Source organism: Trachypithecus francoisi, unplaced genomic scaffold, assembly GCF_009764315.1.
Source record: "Trachypithecus francoisi isolate TF-2019V2 unplaced genomic scaffold, Tfra_2.0 Lachesis_group15, whole genome shotgun sequence".
Classification (NCBI taxonomy): Eukaryota; Metazoa; Chordata; class Mammalia; order Primates; family Cercopithecidae; genus Trachypithecus; species Trachypithecus francoisi.
The window spans coordinates 48,657,114-48,678,338 of record NW_022681460.1 but is presented as its reverse complement, the minus strand read 5'-3'; the positions used below and the strand labels follow the sequence as shown (position 1 = coordinate 48,678,338).

General features: G+C 35.9%; 1 protein-coding gene across 15 annotated transcripts in view; it reads left to right on the top strand.

Moving 5' to 3' along the window:
* The window catches only part of HACE1 (HECT domain and ankyrin repeat containing E3 ubiquitin protein ligase 1), a 126,788-nt gene that overhangs the window by 55,766 nt on the left and 49,797 nt on the right, over window positions 1-21,225 (top strand). For all 15 annotated transcript variants that reach the window (XM_033234715.1, XM_033234711.1, XM_033234703.1 and 12 more), the window contains 7 exons: window positions 4,409-4,505; window positions 4,679-4,780; window positions 5,732-5,838; window positions 12,161-12,311; window positions 18,660-18,994; window positions 19,500-19,568; window positions 19,810-19,897. In XM_033234715.1, coding sequence (XP_033090606.1) covers window positions 4,409-4,505; window positions 4,679-4,780; window positions 5,732-5,838; window positions 12,161-12,311; window positions 18,660-18,994; window positions 19,500-19,568; window positions 19,810-19,897 — 949 coding nt within the window. The remainder of the gene's footprint in view (window positions 1-4,408; window positions 4,506-4,678; window positions 4,781-5,731; window positions 5,839-12,160; window positions 12,312-18,659; window positions 18,995-19,499; window positions 19,569-19,809; window positions 19,898-21,225) is intronic.

Below are 21,225 nucleotides of genomic sequence, written 5' to 3'. Positions count from 1 at the left end.
GAGACAGGGTCTTGTTCTGCCACCCAGGCTGGAGTGCAGTGGTGTGTTCATAACTCACTGCAACCTCCAACTCCTGGGGTCAAGCAATTCTCTCATCTCACCCTCCCAAGTAGCTGGGACTATAGATGTGCACCACCACACCCAACTAATTTTTAATTTTAATTTTTAATAAAGTCAAGGTATGTTGTCCAAGCGGGTCTTGAACTCCTGGCCTTAAGTGATTCTCCCCTCTAAGCCTCCCAAAGTGCTGGGATTACAGATGTGAGCCACGACACCTGGCCCTTAATCTGTTTTTGAAATGAAATGCCAACTGATCATAAATAAGATTTCTGTGTAGCTTCAGAAATTACTCCAGCTGTCTAAAAATGTTATAGTAGTATTTCCTTTTCTTTATGCTGATTATCCTTTTTTGTTGTATATGGTACAGAGTTATTTTGAGGCTTTATTATTTGCCTTGTGTATTGAACATTGTCCTGCTTATACATGGTGATCTTGTCTGTTCATCCTGTCTGATCCCCATTCCATTGTTCTCATAGCACATATCCTCCTGTGTCTGATACTGTAATTTTTGAGTACTAAATTGTGTTTTATTTTATTTTATTATTATTATACTTTTAAGTTCTAGGGTACATGTGCGCAACGTGCAGGTTTGTTACATAGGTATACGTGTGCTATGTTGGTTTGTTGCACCCATCAACTCGTCATTTACATTAGGTATTTCTCCTAATGCTATCCCTCCCCCAGCCCTCCGGCCTCCCGACAGGCCCCAGTGTGTGATGTTCCCCGCCCTGTGTCCAGGTGTTCTCATTGTTCAGTTCCCACCTATGAGTGAAAACATGCAGTGTTTGGTTTTCTGTCCTTGTGATAGTTTGCTGAGAATGATGGTTTCCAGCTTCATCCGTGTCCCTGCAAAGGACATGAACTCCTCCTTTTTTTATGACTCCTTAGTATTCCATGATGTATATGTGCCACATTTTCTTAATCCAGTCTGTCATTGATGGACATTTGGGTTGGTTGCAAGTCATTGCTATTGTGAATAGTGCTGCAATAAACATACGTGTCCGTGTGTCCTTATAGTAGCATGATTTATAATCCTTTGGGTATATACCCAGTAATGGGATCACTGGATCAAATGGTATTTCTAGTTCTAGATCCTTGAGGAATCGCATGCAGCCTGGCAGGTCGATCTCAGACTGCTGTGTTAGCAGTGAACAAGGCTCCATGGGCATGGGACCAGCCAAACCAGGCACAGGACGGAATCTCCTGGTGTGTTGTTTGCTAAGACCTTGGGAAAAGTGCAATATTTTGGCAGGAGTGTCTCGTTTTTCCAGGTAGTCTGTCACGACTTCCCTTGGCTAGGAAAGGGAAATCCCCCAACCCCTTGGGCTTCCCAGGTGAGGTGACGCCCTGCCCTGCTTCGGCTCACCCTCTGTGGGCTGCACCTGCTGTCCAACCAGTCCCAATGAGATCAACCAGGTACCTCATTTGGAAATGCAGAAATCACCTATCTTCTGCGTCAATCACTCTGGGAGCTGTAGACCGGAGCTGTTCGTATTCAGCCATCTTGGAATGGGAGTCTTGAGACTAAATTGTTTACTTTTAAAGGTCACAAAACATAAAGGGCAGTCTCTGTTTGTCTTGCTAGAGCAGCATGATATCGATGAAGGATTTTGGAGTCAGACTGATGCAGATTTAAATTCTGGTCTGCCATGTAACTGTTCATCTTGAGCAACTCCATTATATTCTTGAGCCATGGTTTTCTCATCTGAAAAATTGAGTGAATACTGTTAAAATAAAAATCTTAGAAAAAATAAGTTTTAAGTTTATTTAAATGAAAAACGATTCATGAATCAGGCAGCACTCAGAATCAGAAGCAGGTGAGAGAGCTCTTCCCAGCAGTTTGTAAGTAATGAGCTTTTATAGGCCGAATATGGAAGCAAAGTAGAGAAATCACGTGACTGGCTACCCTTATGTATGTGTTTGCCTAATTTGGTCATGGTGTGAAGAATTGGCTGTCTGATTTCTTGAAACCGCTCTTTGTTGCAAAATACTCCCAAGTTAAGCTGAAGTTTGTTACAGAGGAACTCAGAAGTATAGTGACAGTCTCAGGCTAATGGCCTCCTGTTTGCTTAATTTAATGAGGCTTATAACAGTGTCAGCACTAAGTCAGACTTTGGACAGAGGACTGAGCATAATGCTTGTTACCTAGTGTATCCTAAATAAATTGTGTTTCAGGTCTCTTGTTATTTTCTATAGTGCGGTGTTGTCTTTAATACTTATTTGTCAAATGAACGGTGTCTGAAGTTAAAGCCTGTAGTACAATTCATTGAATGTGTTTAGTACATGTTATAAGACAACTGCCATGCTTGGTGCTATGGAACAGGTCTACTGTCAAAAAGTTTACAGTTTAGTTGGAAAAAATTGGACACATGGATGTTAAAGAACTGTAAAAGAGATATCATTAAAATTGAACTCAGCAGTTTTATAAGATGGATTCCTCAGAACCTTGGCTACTAGCAAAAGTATCACTATATCCCTAAATAAATTAAGCTCAAGTTAGTTGCTTTTCACTTGGCCTCTATTTTTAAGCATGTGAAAGAAAGGAACAGTGTAAATTAAACATTAATCACCATTAGCTATTGTTTATAACATCTTGACCAACACTTTGAGCTGAATGACAAGTGATGCTTGATGAAGACTTCTTGCTTGATGCTGGTAAAGCTGATTATTGTTCCTTTCAAAGGGATTGCTGATTTACTTTTTTGATTTTTCTAGAATAAATTAGATACTATTCTTAAGTTCTGGCTTATTGGTATTAAGGAAGATAATCAGTGTAATAACAAAGTATCAAGACAGTGATAGACCTATAATAACTGTTGCAGGGTTTTCTGGCACTAGATTCATAGTAGGATACTATTAAGTTTTTTTTAAAAAACACTCTAATTCCAATTGGCTGTAAATTATTCTTCATACAGTGCCATTTTGTGAAAGAGAATTTTAAGTTTCTGAGAAATCTGTGTAGTGTTTTTCTTTGTGAAATCACATGCCTCTTTAGGTAATGTTATTGTGGAAAGAGTATTGGTCTAGAAGCCCAGGTGCCTGAGTTCTAGTTTCACCTGTGCTTTGATTACTTGCTTTTCTCATATACAGAGTACTTTTTGGATTCATGCTCTTCCAAACTGTACAACTTATTTGGACCTTTCTTTCTTTCTTTCTCTTTTCCTTTTCCTTTTCCCTTCCCTTCCCCTCCCTTCCCCTCCCTTCCCCTCCCTTCCCCTCCCTTCCCCTCCCTTCCCCTCCCTTCCCTTCCCTTCCCTTCCCCTCCCCTCCCCTCCCCTCCCTTTTTTTTTCTTTCTTTTCTCTTTCTTTCTTTTTTTGACAGGGTTTCGCTCTTGTTACCCAGGCTGGAATACAATGGGGCATTCTTGGCTCACTGCAACCTCCACCTCCTGGGTTCAAGTGATTCTCCTGCCTTAGCCTCCCAAGTAGCTGGGATTACAGGCGCCTGCCACCACGCCCAGCTAATTTTGAATTTTTAATAGAGACGGGGTTTCACCATGTTGGTCAGCCTGGTCTGGAACTCCTGACCCCAGGTGATCCACCTACCCTGGCCTCCCAAAGTGCTGGGATTACAGGCATGAGTCACCATGCCTGGCCCTGGGCATTTCTGAAGAATCAGCCGTTAACATTAATTTCCCTGGAGTGATGGTTACCAGTTCTATTTCTACAAGAGAGGGCAATCAGGGAATGAGGCATGTGGATAGAAGAGTTCATTTGAGGACAGATTGAATACCTATCTGCAGAAGCCAAACTGAGTGGGTTGGTAAAATGAAGGTCAAAAACTAGATAGTATTTTTGGCTAATAACCCCACTTCATGTTCCCTTTTTCCCCAGATTCTCTTCCATTGGTTTTACTTTTCTCTTTCCTTTGTTTTAATTTTTTTTTTCAACGTATTACAAGTGTGCCATAAAATGTACTCTTGTTTTGACTCTTGAGGTTCTTTTGGATTAAGAAGCGTAGAGACTTGGATGTGTGTGGTAGGAAGAAGGTGAGGCTAAAGTTGCAAATGGTCAAGTTAAGGTGGAGAGAGGGATTAGGAAGTGAATGTAAGAAAAAAATAAAGCAGAAGGCTGAGTAGTAGTTACTTATCCCCAAAATATTATGCCTATTTTAGGAAATGTGACACAAATTCAATTCTAAAATGTAATAGGTCACTTTCTGGTCTACATAGTGAAAGCATGGCTTAACTTTGAGAGAAGTTTTTCTGATTGTGAGCATGTGTTTCACATCCTCTTGTCTTAGTTTTTAAAATTGTTAGTCTTCATTGACTCATATTAACTATCCATAATTCATAGAGAAAGACTTTTAAAAAGATTGTATTTTTAACTTGTTTCTGTTTCTACACAGTCATGGTCAGAGAGATACAGCACAGATTCTACTACTACGAGGAGCCAAATATCTGCCAGATAAAAACGGAGTAACTCCTCTAGATTTATGTGTACAGGTATGTTTTTAATTTATATTCTCAGCCCCTTATCTTTATAAGAGAAACTGGAGTGGTAAAAATTATTATTTTTTTCAATGAAAGGGTAGGTGCAAAGATTTTTATTGTGTGAAGAATATGAACTTTAAAAGGGACTGTTTTTAAACCTGAATAATTTTAAGTCTTGTTTTTAGGGTGGATATGGAGAGACTTGTGAAGTACTAATTCAATATCACCCAAGGCTTTTTCAGACTATTATTCAAATGACACAGAATGAAGACCTCCGAGAAAACATGGTAATGTATTTGTGCTAGTAGCTTGTAAATGAAGACACTTTATTTCTGCTTAGCATATATGACATTTTACAAATGTGCTTAGCTTAGTAATTTTGCTTATTGTCACAAATATCTTAATAATTAGCTTATCTGCATTATAGGATAAGTATGAGTTAGATAGTAATTAATATAGTTTTTGCTAATATTTGGCCATATAAATCTTCTGCCCTATGGGTCTTTGGTCTCTCCTTAAGATAACTAGAATAGGCTGGGTGTGGTATCACGCCTGTAATTCCAGCATTTTGGGAGGCTGAGGTGGGTGGATTGCTTGAGCCCAGGAGTTTGAGACTAGCTTGTGCAACAAAGACACGGTCTCTTAAAAAAAAAATTACAAAAATTAGCTAAATGTAGTGGCATGCGTCAGTAGTCCAAGCTGCTTGGGAGGCTGAGCTGGGAGGAGGGATTAAGCCCAGGAGGTTGAGCCTGCAGTGAGCCGAGATCGTGTCTCTGCCCACTACACTCTAGCCTGGGCGATACAGTGATGCTCTGTCTTTAAATAAAAAAAAAAAGATGTTCCCATGGCAAGAGGAAAAGACTCTGTGGAGGAATATCATTATGATTGGTAACCACTAATTTACTCAGCTATGTGTTTGTGATAGTTTAAGTCTTAGAAAAATTGTTTTAAATTTCTCTTTTATTTTAGAGGTTTAGAATTAAATTTCCGAAACTATACTTGGTGTTTTAAAATTCTATCTATATTTACTATTGTTTTGTAACTGGGTGATTTTCAACAAAGATTTTATTGTGTATCATCATATCTCTATATTAGCTTTTAAACTTATGCAAGGCAGAATAACTAAAGGACTTGATTTAGACTAATTGGCTTTAAGATAATTAATAAGTACTTAATTGTTTAATAAGATTTAATGGATTACCATGTAATCACATTGTTTTTATTCATAAAAAATTTAGTTACGGCAAGTTCTGGAGCATTTGTCTCAGCAAAGTGAAAGTCAGTACCTAAAGATTCTAACAAGCCTTGCTGAAGTTGCTACAACAAATGGTCATAAACTGCTTAGGTAAGTGTTTTGCAATAAGAGGAAATCAATAGGTAGCAGTGTCTGTTGGCTTCACCTCCTAAGTAGTTTATTCTGTGGGACGCCTTTTGTCAGTGATAACGATGTTATAAAAATTTGCTGACTTCTGGTTTGTTTTGTTTGAAAGGACCAGGGTAATCAACTATTGCTAAAGAGATTTTAGTCTCTCTGAAGAGACTAAAAATAGAGCATACTTCAGTGAATTTGGGCATATGTGTCTAGAATTTTGTGAAATGGTTACTACCTAGACATGTAAGTAAATGTATATGAAGAAGAATTGAGAAAGTTCAGGAATCTTGACCACTAATTAATAAAATAAAAGTAGGTACAAGCTACTGTTTAACCTTTCAGTGTACTCTCATGACCCCCTCATAAAGCTTTTTTCTCTGAACTGTCCCCCTCAGTTAAGTTCTTTATTATTTCTAAAAGATCCTGTGGTTTTAATGGCTCATCACTAAGTTCATGGAGTTAATGCCTTATATTACTTAAATTTATATAGGAAGTGTTTTTCTGTAGCTACACTTGTTTCTATGTGGCTGGCTACCCCAATTAGGAATAAGCAGCCACTGAGAAATGATTATTCTCTTATTATTTCTTAGCCTGCAGATTTGACCCCTTTCTAATTTGGATGCTTTCCCCTTCATATTATTCATTTTACTAATTACTTCCACTCTTAGTAGATTGACAGATCATGATCTTCTCCCATCTCTGTAGTTGTAACTGAAATTTTTTCCACCCAACACCATGCTACTTCTTTAAATCAGCTGTATTATTAAATTTATTATTCTAGCCATTTGTTTCAGTATTCTTTGGGACTTTTCATGTATTTCAGATCAGAATCACGTTCTGTACTGTTTACTTAAAAGACCCTTTGCTAGGTTCCTTATACTTCGTGATTCCAAGATCACCTTCTTATGTTCTTTTAACCATTTAGTCTTTTTTCAGCAATTCTACTCAATATACCATTTGTTCGTTTTAAAAATTATTCTATTTCTACCATTGATACTACTTACAGACTGTGTCTATAACAGTCATTGAATTCTAGCTTTCCGTAATGCTCTTACTTAGTTATTCCCAGTAATCCATGTATTTCATGGAACCCTTGTAAGATTCAGATATACTAACTAAAAGCATGGGCTTGGAGTTAGCCAGACTCAGACTTACATCCAGACATCATCATTTACTGTGTTACCTTAGCAACTAACTTTTCCCTTCAACATCCACCCATCCATCGAATATATATATACATACATATATGTGTGTATATATGTGTATATACATACATATATGTGTGTATATATGTGTATATACACACATACACATACATATATAATTATTATTTTTTTATACAGAGTCTCACTCTGTTGCCCAGGCTGAAGCACAGTGGCACAATCTTGGCTCACTGCAACCTCCACCTCCCAGATTCAAGCAATTCTCCTGCCCCAGCCTCCCAAGTAGCTGGGATTACAGGCACGCACCACCACGCCCGGCTAATTTTTTGTATTTTTAATAGGGATGGGGTTTCACCATGTTGCCCAGGCTGGTCTTGAACTCCTGAGCTCAGGCAATCTGCTCGCCTCAGCCTCCCAAAGTGCTGGGATTACTGGCGTGAGCCAATGTGCCCAGGCAAATACGTATTTTTGAGAGCCTACCATCCATTAGGCCATCTGTGAGGTGATCATGAATAAAACAGACAAGATCTCTATGTTGAAATTACAGTCTAGTCAGGATTTTATTGGATTTTATTCCATTTTGTTGGAAACTGGTAATAAATATCTTAATGAGTTGTGAGAGTGAAATAAGATAATTCTGTAAAATGCAAAGCAGGGGGTCCTGTATATAGTAGAGGTGATGATAGTTATTATTTTAAGTACCCCTATAATACCATTCGACCTGTTTTCCTACCTTAGAAAACTTGTTTTTTCTACTGAAATATTTGTCATATTGTATATACTTCCACAGTAATTAGTAAGCATTTATGTTTTTATGTGTCTATGTTTTTAAGTTTACCTTCATCACTTATTAAGCAGGTACTAAGCTAAGGAACATTCAAATATATTATTTCACTTAAACTTTACAGTAACTTTGTAATTTAGATGTTATCTCCACTTTACATGTAAAAAAATTGAAGTTAAATGATTTGCCAAGCTAATAAATAAACCTGGATATATATCCTCAGTAGTAAGTAGCAGATTCTAGGTTCTAATCTAGCTTCTAAAAATGACAGGGGTGGTTAGTGGGACAGGAGAAACAGGGTAGGAAAAAGGAATCCATAGCCAAAACAATAGTTTTTTAAAAATTGCTCTGCTACACTGTGCTGTCTCACCACTTACAGTGCTACCTTCCAAATGCTTTATGTAATCTTATTTTTATGGCCATTTTTGGCCTGTAAATATCTCATTGTTGGGATTGGTAGTGAGTATTGGTTATTAGTTAGAATTTATAGTAATGTTAAAAGGTAATTCTTAAGATGATTTCAAATACAAATTGCTTCCCCTGCTGATTTATGTTTAATGGTATTTTTGTAGAGTATCTCATTTGTGTTCATTTATTTGTGACTCATTTTATGTTTCTTAACCCATTATGTGAAGTAATGTTGACCCTTGTTTTAATAGAAATTTTCTTTAAGAAAATAACTGATTCAAATATATGTTAATTATTGACAACTCAGGTGTTATCCAGCACACTTTTGGAAAAATTGGTAGCCTGTTATCTAACTGATTTCAGGAATATTTGCTAAAGATAATAAACATTTACTGAGGCATTTGCACATAATATTATGTTTATATTGAAATGAAATTTTATCTTTCTGTATATTTATGATTGAAAGTAAAGGTAGTTAACGATGTGGAAATGAACAGAGAAATCACAACTATATGCTAAGTAAGACACTGAATAAGAATATACCCATATAAACCAAAGGCAAGAATTTTACAATGATAGGGGTTTGAATTAGGAAATTAATTTCTTCTTCTTTTTTTTTTTTTTTTTTGATGAAGTCTCGCTGTGTCGTCCAGGCTGGAGTGCAGTGACATGATCTCGGCTCACTGCGAGCCCCGCCTCCCGGGTTCATGTCATCCTCCTGCCTCAGCCTCTCAAGTAGCTGGGACTACATGCGCCTGCCACCACGCCTGGCTAATTTTTTGTGTTTTTAGTAGAGACGGAGTTTCACCGTGTTAGCCAGGATGGTCTCTATCTCATGATCTTTTGATCCGTCTGCCTTGGCCTCCCAAAGTGCTGGGATTATAGGCATGAGCCACCGCCTCTGGCCAGAAATTAATTTTTAAACTTTAAAATTGAGGCATGGCAGCTTTGAAACAAATGACCATTTTATGATGAACTGGAGAAGGGTATATGAAGTTTAGGGATACTTCACTGGTGGGAAAGTAAGAAAATGATACTTTTTATACCAGTGATTCATCTTAGAAGAAGTTTCAATTGAGTAAAGTAATATAAAATTGTTAGACTGTATTTAGAATTAATAATAACCAGATTCCATGGTTTAAGAAAATATATTTTACCTTAAAGTAAGATAACTCATGATGTATTCCCTAAGATATTTAAAACAAATATTTGTGTATGTGGTACTTTTGCAGAAGAAAATTAAATTTGGCTGGGTGCGGTGGCTCACACCTGTAATCCTAGCTCTTCGGGAGGCTGAGGCGGGCGGATCACGAGGTTAGGAGCTCGAGACCATCCTGGGTAACACGGTGAAACCCCGTCTCTACTAAAAATACAAAAAATTAGCCGGGCGTGGTGGTGGGTGCCTGTAGTGCCAGCTACTCAGGAGGCTGAGGCAGGAGAATGGTGTGAACCCAGGAGGCGGAGCTTGCAGTGAGCCAAGATTGAGCCACTGCACTCCAGCCTGGGTGGCAGAGTGAGACTCCGTCTCCAAAAAAAAAAAAAAAAAAAAATAGAAAATCGAATTCACACCTCTCTTACAGAATTTGAGAGTCATTGTAGTTAACTTTTCATAGAGCTGAAACACAGTAAAAGAAGGAGATGGTTACAACCAAACTACATTTCTATTTTGTTAGTGTCAACAGTCTTATGATATACAGTTAGAATCACTATTTCATAAAGACAAATATGTAAAAATCAGTGCAAGCTAAATTAATCTATACACATTTGATTCAAAATTATTGAAGCAAAAAAGGCTGTGCTAATGTACTGTGCAATAGCTATTGATGTTTTATGAACACTGGTAACTGAAAGTTAATTTTTATTGACTTTTAAAACAATTTAATGAGTCTTACAATGAGAAAAAAACATGACTAATGAAGTGAAAATGTCAAGAAATTTTGGTTCATGTAACCATGGTTGAAAATGCCCTCTGATTTGGTACTTATCAAACAAATACTTGAAAGTAGACATTTGTCATTACCATCTTACTAATACTATTTAAAAAAAAATATTGAAGAATACCTACAGATATCATAAACGAAGATTTCAATGAACTGGGTAAAATATATATATGGGAAGACAGAGTAAGTTTTTGATAATTATACAAATGTGGCTTACTGCCATGGTTACTACTTGAGACCATCACTATGACAGTTACTACTGTTACTACTTGAGACCGTCATTATGAGACTGAACAAAGTAGGATGAACACAGAAATCAAAACTTAAGACAAAAGAAACTATATATATATAAAATATATATATTATATATATATTTTTTAATTTTTTTAATTTTTGAGAGGGGTCTCACTCTGTTGCCCAGGCTGGAGTGTAGTAGTGCGATCTTGGCTCACTGCAAGCTCCGCCTCCTGGGTTCTCGCTATTCTCCTGCCTCAGCCTCCCGAGTAGCTGGGGCTACAGGCACCCACCACCAAGCCCAGCTAATTTTTTGTATTTTTAGTAGAGATGGGGTTTCACCATGCTAGCCAGGATGGTCTCAATCTCCTGGCCTCATGATCCGCCCGCCTTGGCCTCCCAAAGTGCTGGGATTACAGGTGTGAGCCACCGCGCCCAGCCAAAAGAAACTATTTTAAAGGAAGGGGCCAGGGAAAGAAGAAGAGAGCTCCCTGCTTCTAGTGAGCAAAGGCAGCAACAACCTTGAACTTCTACAGCCCTTGGTATTTACTGGGTAGAAAGAGCAGGGAGGAGGAGCTAATAATTGTCAGCTGCTTCATTCACAGGTTCATATTATTGCTTAACAGGCTTCAGATGTACCTAATCACAAGAAGGTCGTGACTACCCTCAGCATTCCTTCTGGGTGGCAGACGCAGTTTGTCTGTTTGCCAACATCCTGCATTTATGAGAAGAGTTTGCTGTTTACTCATATAGCCTCCAGTGGTATACTGAGTTGATCACAACCCTCACTCTTTCGGCCTCCAACATACAAAGATAAATCCTGCCGTTCTGCCCAGAAGTTCATGCAACTCTTTACTTTGCTCCAACATTTGTGATACAAGATAACTGATGTTAGAGATTTCAAAATAAAACCACCATCAGCCAACAAAAATATTTTGTTTAAAGATATATTATTAGATTCAGTACAAATTTAGCCTACCTCCTACAGTTTTTCTGTGGAAAGGTAATGATTGGTATTCATAATGTTGAGCAATCACAATACTGTGGGATTCCGAAGGGCTTTCTGGTTAGTAAAAGTTGAGTTTATGTTAATTTAATATGATTTAGTGTTAACTGATTTTTAGTCTTTTTTCATGGTAGGCGAAAATTTCCTATATTTATGTAGGGTCATAAGGCAGCCTATTATATAGAGAACAAACCTAATGCAAATAGCAACTTTAAAATTATTCAATTTATGAATGTTCTATATGTGAATAATTGGTTACTATTCTGGGGTGGGAAGGGGATATGGGATTACAGATATAGTGGCAGAGAGTTCAGTTTAGCTTCTTCGTTAAAACAGTTGTGGGTTGGCCTAAGAATATGATGATTTATACCTTTGCTTCTCTGTGAAAATACAGTCAGACTTCTAAAGTATAAATTTAATTTACAAATATACTTTTGAAAGTAAAAAGTTTAGGGGTTGCCTTGAAGTTGTTGCCACAAGAAACCAACTATTCTAAAGGAGTGATTTTCTTCATATTTTATGCTTTGATCGTTGCTTATATTCTGGGTGCTTAAGAAATAGTAATTTATTTATATGCAATTTAAATAATGTAGCTTCCTGTTAAATCATTCTGCCTCCTATCATGATAGGAAAGGAATTTTATTCCAGTTATTATAATATGAAACAGATGGTCAGTGGGATGAAAGTGTTTTAAAATAAGTATTTTAAGATGTAATTTGTCTTACTCCATCTAATCTCATATTTTAATTTTTATTTTCAGCCTATCTAGCAATTATGATGCTCAAATGAAGAGCCTTTTAAGGATTGTGAGAATGTTTTGTCACGTCTTTCGAATTGGTCCATCCTCCCCCAGTAATGGAATTGATATGGGCTACAATGGGAATAAAACTCCAAGAAGCCAGGTGTTCAAGGTGAGAAAAGTATATGGCATTGTTAGGCAGATAGACGTAGAAGAGATGAATTTGACAAAGCATGCATTCGTTAATCAGAAACCTCATGAACAGGTTGTAAGTTTGGTTTATACCCATATCACTTCTAAAATTAGGCACACCTTTCTCCTCTCAGCTTAGTCTAATCAACAGCAAGTTGGTGAGCTTTCTGTATTTTTCTTACAAATAAAATGTTTTATTCCATTGGTGTTTTATTCTAAGGGTAGAAATAGTGTTTAAAATTAATTTTATTAAATTATAGGTTTTTAATGTAATATACAGCCAGCATGCTTTTGAAATAAATTTATTTCTTATTAGTAAGGAAATAAAATGCACAGTTTTTATTTAGATTTTAATATGATATGTGTGTTAGGTGTATCTGTATATGTGTTTATAGTAAGGTTCTTTCATCTGCTGGATTTGCTAACAGTTAATTCCTGAGATAACTGCAAGGAAGAGTTGTTGAGATAATTTTCTTAAAATATTTTGTATTGCTTCAGCTGCCTTTCTAAGCACATATGGGTGAAGTCCTTGGAAGATTCGTGTAAAACCCAAGGGAGTGTTGCTACTCATGTTAAATTATAATTTTATGAAGTAAACAAAATAAATATGACTATAATTGCTCTTATTGTTTTTGGGTGACATTTTAAAATAACAGATTTTAGAAAAATGTGTAATTTAATAACTTCGTGTTTTTTATTTATTCATGTATTTATTTTTTGAAATGGAGCCTCACTCTGTTGCCTAGGCTGGAGTGCAGTGGCACAATCATGGTTGACTGCAGCCTTGACCTCCCTGGGCTCAGGTGATGCTCCCACCTCAACCTGCCCAGTAACTGGGACTAGAGGTGCATGCCACCATACCTGGCTAATTTTTGTATTTTTTAGTAGAGATGGGGTTTTGCCATGTTGCCCAGGCTGATGGCGAACTCCTGGGCTCAAGCTTTCTGTCTGCCTCTGCCTCCCAAAGTGTTGGGATTACAGGCATGGGCCACTGCACCCAGCCAACTTATGTTTCTTTAAACAATCATTTGAGTATAAAATATAGGTTATTTATCAAAATAGTGATATAAATGTTTTTATGTGCCACTTCCTTGAAAACTAGTTAGGATTGACAGCTTTGCTCTTTGTAAAATTCAAATCTAAATTAGTGTGCTATACTAAATGATTCTTTTCTTACATGGAAAATTTTAGCAGAAAGGTAAAAATAAAGTTTGCAAGAACTTTGACACTAGTAGATTAATACTTAGAATAGATATGGTAGTCTTTTAGAAAGGTTATGTGTAAATGTCCATCTGTTTTACTCTCTTTTAAAAAAGTCAGTCTAGGAAGGAAAGTTTTCAGCTATGTATGTTTGTATGTACGTTGAGTGTGTATTTTTGTTTTCTTTTTTTTTTCCTTATTGTGCCACCTCCTGGAAGAATGAAGTTATGCATTCTTGTAATTCATGTGGCTTTTCATGTACCACTTCCTTGAACTCTAGTTAGGAGTGACGACTTACTGTCTTTGTAAAATTTTTTTTTTTTTTTTTGAGACGGAGTGTGGCTCTGTCACCCAGGCTGGAGTGCGGTGGCCGGATCTCAGCTCACTGCAAGCTCCTGCAAGCTCCGCCTCCCAGGTTTACGCCATTCTCCTGCCTCCGCCTCCCAAGTAGCTGGGACTACAGGCGCCCGCCTCGTCGCCCGGCTAGTTTTTTGTATTCTTTAGTAGAGACGGGGTTTCACCATATTAGCCAGGGTGGTCTCGATCTCCTGACCTTGTGATCCGCCCGTCTCAGCCTCCCAAAGTGCTAGGATTACAGGCTTGAGCCACCGAGCCCGGCGTCTTTGTAAAATTTTGATTTACATTATTGACCTACTCTTTTTGTCAGGGCTGTTTTGAGCAAGCTTTACTGCTTCAAACATTCATATCACACAAAGTTGTTTTTAATGTGTTCTGATTTGGCTCACTTTGCTAGTGACGGAATCTACCCTTGATTTGACTTTGACTCATACTTTCTACTCACCTGTAATGATGAATATAAAATCAAATCAGGTATGGCTGTGGTCAGTATTATTCAAATTGAGTTAGATTTATTTAATTTTGTCTGATTTCTTTGGTTAAAGTTTCAATCTGCTACCTATTAGCTAGTATCAGAAAGTATGTGTTAAGTAGCCTCTCTATAGGTGATTTAAAAGATTTAAATATTGATTTAAATGTTAGTTTTCTACCTAATCAGTCAATACAGACATAATAGAGTAGCAAAGGATATCTGTTTTTCCTTTTCAGCTTATGTTTAAAAAATAGAACCCAGACTTTATGTTTTGTCATATATCTGTGATGTATATAATATATAAATACTTTCTTATTTCAAGAATTTTGTTAGTATCTTTGTTTCTTTTTTTAAGGTATACTTTCTACAGCATTGACAACTACTGTTTCTTCTCATCACTTATTTTCTCTTAAATTTTCATCTTTCGTTTTGGTAAAACAATTGCAAAACTCAGCTAGTTTTTAAACACAATAAGTATTAACTGTTAAATAATTTATTAGTCTCTTTTCATCCAGTTTTATGAATGAAACATGGAATCTTTGGGGATTGACAAAATGATCTGCCTTCCATTTACAAGGATAAAAATAGAAACTGTACGTTGTCATCCATGTGAATCAGGTCTCCTGTTCATTGTGGGGTGATTTCAAGTTGTAAAAATCTTTGCTAGTTACTGAGTTGCTGTGATGTTAGACTGGAAATACCATTTTAATTCTTACCACATTTTGTCTGAGGTAGCAATTGATCCCTAATTTCCATTTTATTAACAAGGTACTCTAATGCTACTTTATTGTTCAAATTAACTAATGGGTTTTCCATTAAGAATGAGTGGGTTTATAGGCCATGTGTTTTTAGTCGGTGAAATTGTTTAACATCCTGTTATTAGTTTTCTGATTTTTTTTCGAAGTTCTTTAAGTTAGTCTTAACACATAGCCATTCTTTCAGCATTAAGAGATGTTTATCTAGTGCCTTGGGAACTTTGGAGCATTTGAAGGATAAGGTCATTTTTATTTTTGAAGCACAGTGAACATGGGGAAGACAATTTAGGCTTCCTGAGTCTTGCTGTGTTCTTTTTTTTGTGAATAGTAAGCTGTGACTATTAATGGTTTCATAGACTTGCAATTTGGAAAATTTGGTAACCGAGAAAGATTGTGAAACTTTTAACTTTAAGATCTTATCTTGTGGGTTGTGGCATTTGACATTATCAGGTTAAGAATAGTCAGACTAACAGGATATCAAGGTACTATGAATGAACATTAAATTAATAATACTTTTCTGCCAAATTTATTCCTCATTTCAGCACTTCTTGAAATTTTAAAAAATCGTTCAGTAAGCTCGAGATTGTATATTTTGAAATATGACTTAACATGCTTATAAGTCATGTATGATTGTCATATCATTGTTACTATATGTAGAATATAATTCTTTGGTGAGGATCACTCAATAATAATGAATGAAGCAGTATTTTCACAGTACCAAGAAACCTGCTAATATTTTCAGTAGTAATTGACTCATTGTTCAGTAACAATTGGTATGTATGGTGTATCTTATTTAATGTATTTTATTATTTATGAATATAGAAAGCATCATAGATACAGTATGCAGTGGTTTATTTTTAATTTTAAAATTTATTTGAATCCTTTTTATTGGTGGCTGCTACCATAGTTAGAAATTAAAGTTATTTTCATAGTATTCTTTTTGTGATTGAAGAATGAATTTTCTGAATAAATCTTCAAAGAGAAACTTCCTAGGTAAACTCACCTCAAGGTTGGGATTTAGTTTTAGTATATGTATGATTGAAGAAATAATAGGTAAGAAAAGAGAGAAAAGTAAAGAAAGGTCCAGTGTGGCTTACTACTTATTTTTTTTCTCATTCTAATTATTTGCTGTGTTCCTTTATTTAAAATTCTGGCTTTTCAGTATCTTTATTGTCATTTTTACACATATCCATTTTTTTTCTTTGGTGTTATTTCTGCACCACTGAAAATTTGCCTTTCATTTTTTACACATTGTCAGTATTTGAAAATAGCGTTGCTGTTGGTTTAGACTCAGTGCTCATCTGCGTGATCAGCCTGTGTCATTTCTTGCCTTAGGCCTTACCTCCTTTCAGTGTGTTGACTTTCTAGGTTTTATCTTTTCTCATTTAGAGGCCAATTATTCTTTTTTCTTTCTGTTTCTAGCAGTTTTATATCACCACCTGTTCTTTCCATTTCAGAAGTTCATTTTCTGATATAAAGCTAAATAGCTGTGCTGACATAAGTTCTTTTCATCTTCTACAACAGGTTCAGTGTTTTGCTCATAAAGAGAAACTATAGTTTCAACTTGGGTCATGATTAGAATTTTCAGTGAAGGTATCTGTCAGTATTTATGGCAGCTGGGTGCTTCTTGCCCTTCTTTAAGCAGTTCAGGGACCCCAAATCTGTCAACAGTTGTGAGTATGGAAGAGCCCTCATTATGGGTGAGAGGGGTGCTTACTTTAACTTCAAAGGAGGGTATAATTTCTCTTAAAAAAGGAAACGTTGTACTTACCCGCCTACCTAGTGCATAGTACAGGTTGAGTGAGTGAACTAGGTTTTTGTTGATTGTAGTAGTGGTGGTTTTGTTTGTTTTGTTGTGTTTTTCTGCTTTTTGGTTGAACGTGTAAATGAAGGCCTAAGGTGACTGAATTATTTTCAAATTCAGTAAGTAAAATATTTTCAAAAAGAGGATGTTACAGAAATCTGAAGAAAGGCTGAAAATGGCAGTGAAGGTATTTGTTAGATAATAATTGGGAAGAATTTCCTGGCAGAATAGATTATTCAAACATTTTCTAAGGTTCCAAATATGTTTGTATAATCTCCTTCCATAGCAATCTTTAAAAGAAAGATTATTTCTTTCCTTGAAATATTTTAAAGGTGAGTCTTCCTGTAGCACATGGTCTAGTTTGTAGCATTCTGTAATCATGTCAGATTCAAAAGTGAGATTAACTTGTATATTTATTTGCAGAAAGATAGCTCGTCATTCTCAATAAGAATATTTAAAATAGTGTAGGATGAAGGGATTGTTTAACCACTGTACCACTTGTAAACTATTAATCTTTATTTGGGATTAAAAATATCCTAGCAGGTTTTTTTTTTTTTTGGAGACAGTATCTCACTCTTTCACCCAGGCTGGAGTACAGTGACATGATCACAGCTCACTGTAGCCTTGACTTCTGAGACTCAAGCAATCCTCCCATTTCAACCTCCCGAGTAACTGTGACTACCAGTTTGTGCCCTTGTACCCAGCTAGAATAATAATAGGAAATGGTTTATTCTCTCCTTATCTTTTTTTTTCTTTAATAGAAAGCTGTTGATCTTTACTTGGAATTAATAATTTGCTACTCAGTGTTTTTTTTTTTTTTTTGAGATGGTGTCTCACCCTGTCACCCAGACTGGAATGCAGTGGTATGATCTCAGCTCACTGCATCCTCTGCCTCCTGGGTTCAAGTGATCCTCCTGCCTCAGCCTCACGAGTAGCTGAAATTATAGGTGTGTGCCACCATGCCTGGCTAATTTTTTGTATTTTTAGTAGAGATGGGATTTCACTATGTTGGCCAGGCTGGTCTCAAACTCCTGACCTCAACTGATCTGCCCACCTCAGCCTACCAAAGTGCTGGGATTACAGGTGTGAGCCACCATCCCCGGTCTGCTAGTCAATATTTTAATAGAAGTTTAGTAATTGTATTTCTTGTTTTAAAAAACACTAATTATTAGAAATGGATTGTGTCTGTAAATATACATATATACATAAATGTGTCACATTTTATAATTTCTTGTCAATAATTATCAAAATTCCAGGAATTATATGTAATGAAAGGAGCACAGTAAAAAAGCTGTTCATTAGGTTCTTTAGGGATTCTCATTTTTTAATTGAAAAAAGACATTTGTTTAATTGAAAGTTGTTGACATGGATCATATTAATACAGAAAATCTTAAGACTGATTATAAATAATAATGTGTGCTTTTAAAACTAAACATTTGAAAATTAAAAGAAGAAAGATTGCTTGTGAATTTTTTGTTAGTTTTTCCTTTTTATTCCAAGGAATACATACGTACAAATTAAATTATTACCATAAATGAAGAAATTGTCATTTATATAGCATTTGTATAATTTTGTTACTTACCTTTAGGCATTACCATCACATTAACTTGGGAAGATAGAAATATCTAGAGTAAATTTTCTCTTTTTATAATACTTGTCTAGGTATGTGGGGTTTTTTTTTTTTTTTTTGATCCTATAGTTAAGAATGATGTTTAAAAAACACTTTTGTTTTTCTCTCAGCCTCTGGAATTGCTTTGGCACTCATTAGATGAATGGCTAGTTTTAATAGCCACAGAATTGATGAAAAACAAAAGAGACTCAACAGAGATCACTTCTATTTTACTGAAACAAAAAGGCCAAGATCAAGATGCTGCTTCCATTCCTCCATTTGAACCTCCAGGACCTGGGAGCTACGAAAATCTGTCCAGTGGCACAAGGGAATCTAAACCAGATGCTCTTGCAGGGAGACAGGAAGCCAGTGCAGATTGTCAGGATGTTATTTCTATGACAGCCAACCGGCTAAGTGCTGTCATTCAAGCTTTTTACATGTGCTGTTCTTGTCAGATGCCTCCAGGGTAAGAAAGTTTTGGCTTATTATTTTTTTTCTCTGATAGGTGATGAAAAGCAGTGATATTTTTGTAATTTCAAAAACAACAAATAATTTGTTGATTTAAAGTTTTCTTTTTGTTTTAAGATACTCATACTAATCTAGATCTAGTAGGGAATATTTAAATTTTAAACAACCAATATATATTATTACTTTGTAGAATGGTGAATGTCACCTTGTATAGGATCATCTCTTAATTATGTATTTGAAATGTGTAGAGCAGAAATGCACCAAATTTCAAGATTTTTAAAAAGTCACTTGTTGATATTGTCTGCTGATGAGAAGTTAGAATCATTTTACAAATTGGCTAGGCATACTTCAGTTTCCTAAACTTACAAAGAAGATCCAACACCAAATTTTTTTTTTTTTTTTTGGTTTAGAAGCCAGTCCAGTTCAATATATATTTATCAAGAGTGCTATATTTTGTCACAAACTTTTGCCTATGTATTCTGATCGATATTTACCCCCCACAGAATGACTTCACCTCGTTTCATTGAATTTGTCTGCAAACATGATGAAGTTTTAAAATGTTTTGTCAATAGGTAAGCTTTCTGGGGTTTCTGGACTACCCTGGAGCCTTTCCTCTCTTTACTTACAGTTTCATCTAAACAGAAAAAATACTATTCCTCTTACCATTCAAAATATGCTCAATAACAAATGAAAGTTTAATAGATGTGGATTATTATATTTTTCTTCTGTTTCAGTATCAGTGTATCTGAATTTGCATTTCACTTAATTCTACTCAGTCTTCCTGTCCATTTAAACAAAATATTTTTTTTTTAGAAATCCCAAAATTATATTTGACCACTTTCACTTTCTCCTTGAATGTCCTGAGTTGATGTCAAGATTCATGCATATCATAAAAGCACAGGTAGAAATTTTTCTTCCATCTTTTTATTCTATCTAATGAAATTAATTTCTAAAATTCTAATATTGTTTAGTGGAATAATTATTACACTTCAGACATTCTGTTGTAAGAGGAATGATTGCATGTTACTAATGAGAACTAAGTTTTCTTCAAGAAATATGTATAGAGTGCCTGTTATTTGCAGAGGTCTGTACAAAAACAACAGAACACATTGCCACATTTCCTTAAAGGAGCTTATTGAAACTCTTTAGTCCTATGAGGCTGATTGTCCTTTTGAAAAGATTTTAGCCCCAAATACACTTGGGAAATTACATAACATATGCCCTTTGGAAATTTGTAAATCACATTGGCAGCATGTTAAAAGGCTTTGAGAAGCCCTTTAGTAAAAATAGTGATTTAGCTTTGTTAATCCTCCAAACTTATTTGACCTGACCACCTTTCCCCTACCAGATGTGTATCTGTTCATTCCATATATCTCATGTTACGTGAAGCTAGCTGGAGGAAAACTTGTTTTGCTCCTTACCAGCTATGTGAACTTTGGGCACATTTCCTAACATCCTTGAGCCCTTGGTTTCTTCATCTACAAAACAAAGATAATGACAGCAACCTCATAAAACTATTGCCAAGAATAAATTGTCAGGAATGACTGTGATATATGCTCAATAAATGGTAGTTGTTTTGGAGATAGAAAACTTACTTCCTTTCTCTAAGAGGATTCTAATTCCGTCTGGCTGGGGAGATAATAAACATACGTATAAAACAGTGACTACATTACCTGGATCTTTAGGAGTTTAAGGGAGGAAGAGCTGGCTCTGGCATCTGTAGTCAAGGGAAATTTCAGAGGAGGCAGATTTTAAGTTATGTTGAGAAAGCTTGAAAAAATATGCAACATTTTGATGGGAGTAAACAAGGAGGGAGAACTTTCTAGCCAGCATGTGGGCTGGAGCATGTAGACAGAAAAGTGTATAAAACTACAGTATTGCAGCAGAAATTTTGTGTAGATAGGAGCAAGATAGAGTTCTGGAAAGGTAGATTGGGGTCATCCAATGATGAGCCTTGATTTCCAGATCAAAGAATTTTCTTGGTTTGCTAGGCTGTTAGGAGCCACCGATACCCTTGCTTTAGGAGAATGGCATAATTCTGGCAAAGTTTTAGAAAATAATTTGCCGGATATGTAGGACAGACTGTAGACAATGGTTTGGTTAGTAGTCGTAAGATAATAAATACGATAAGTGGTTTTTAATGTCTTTAGGGACACTTGTCCTTTTAGAAGTTAACCTATGAACTAATTTTTATACCATTATGCACAAGTGTATAGAGGGATCTTTTGA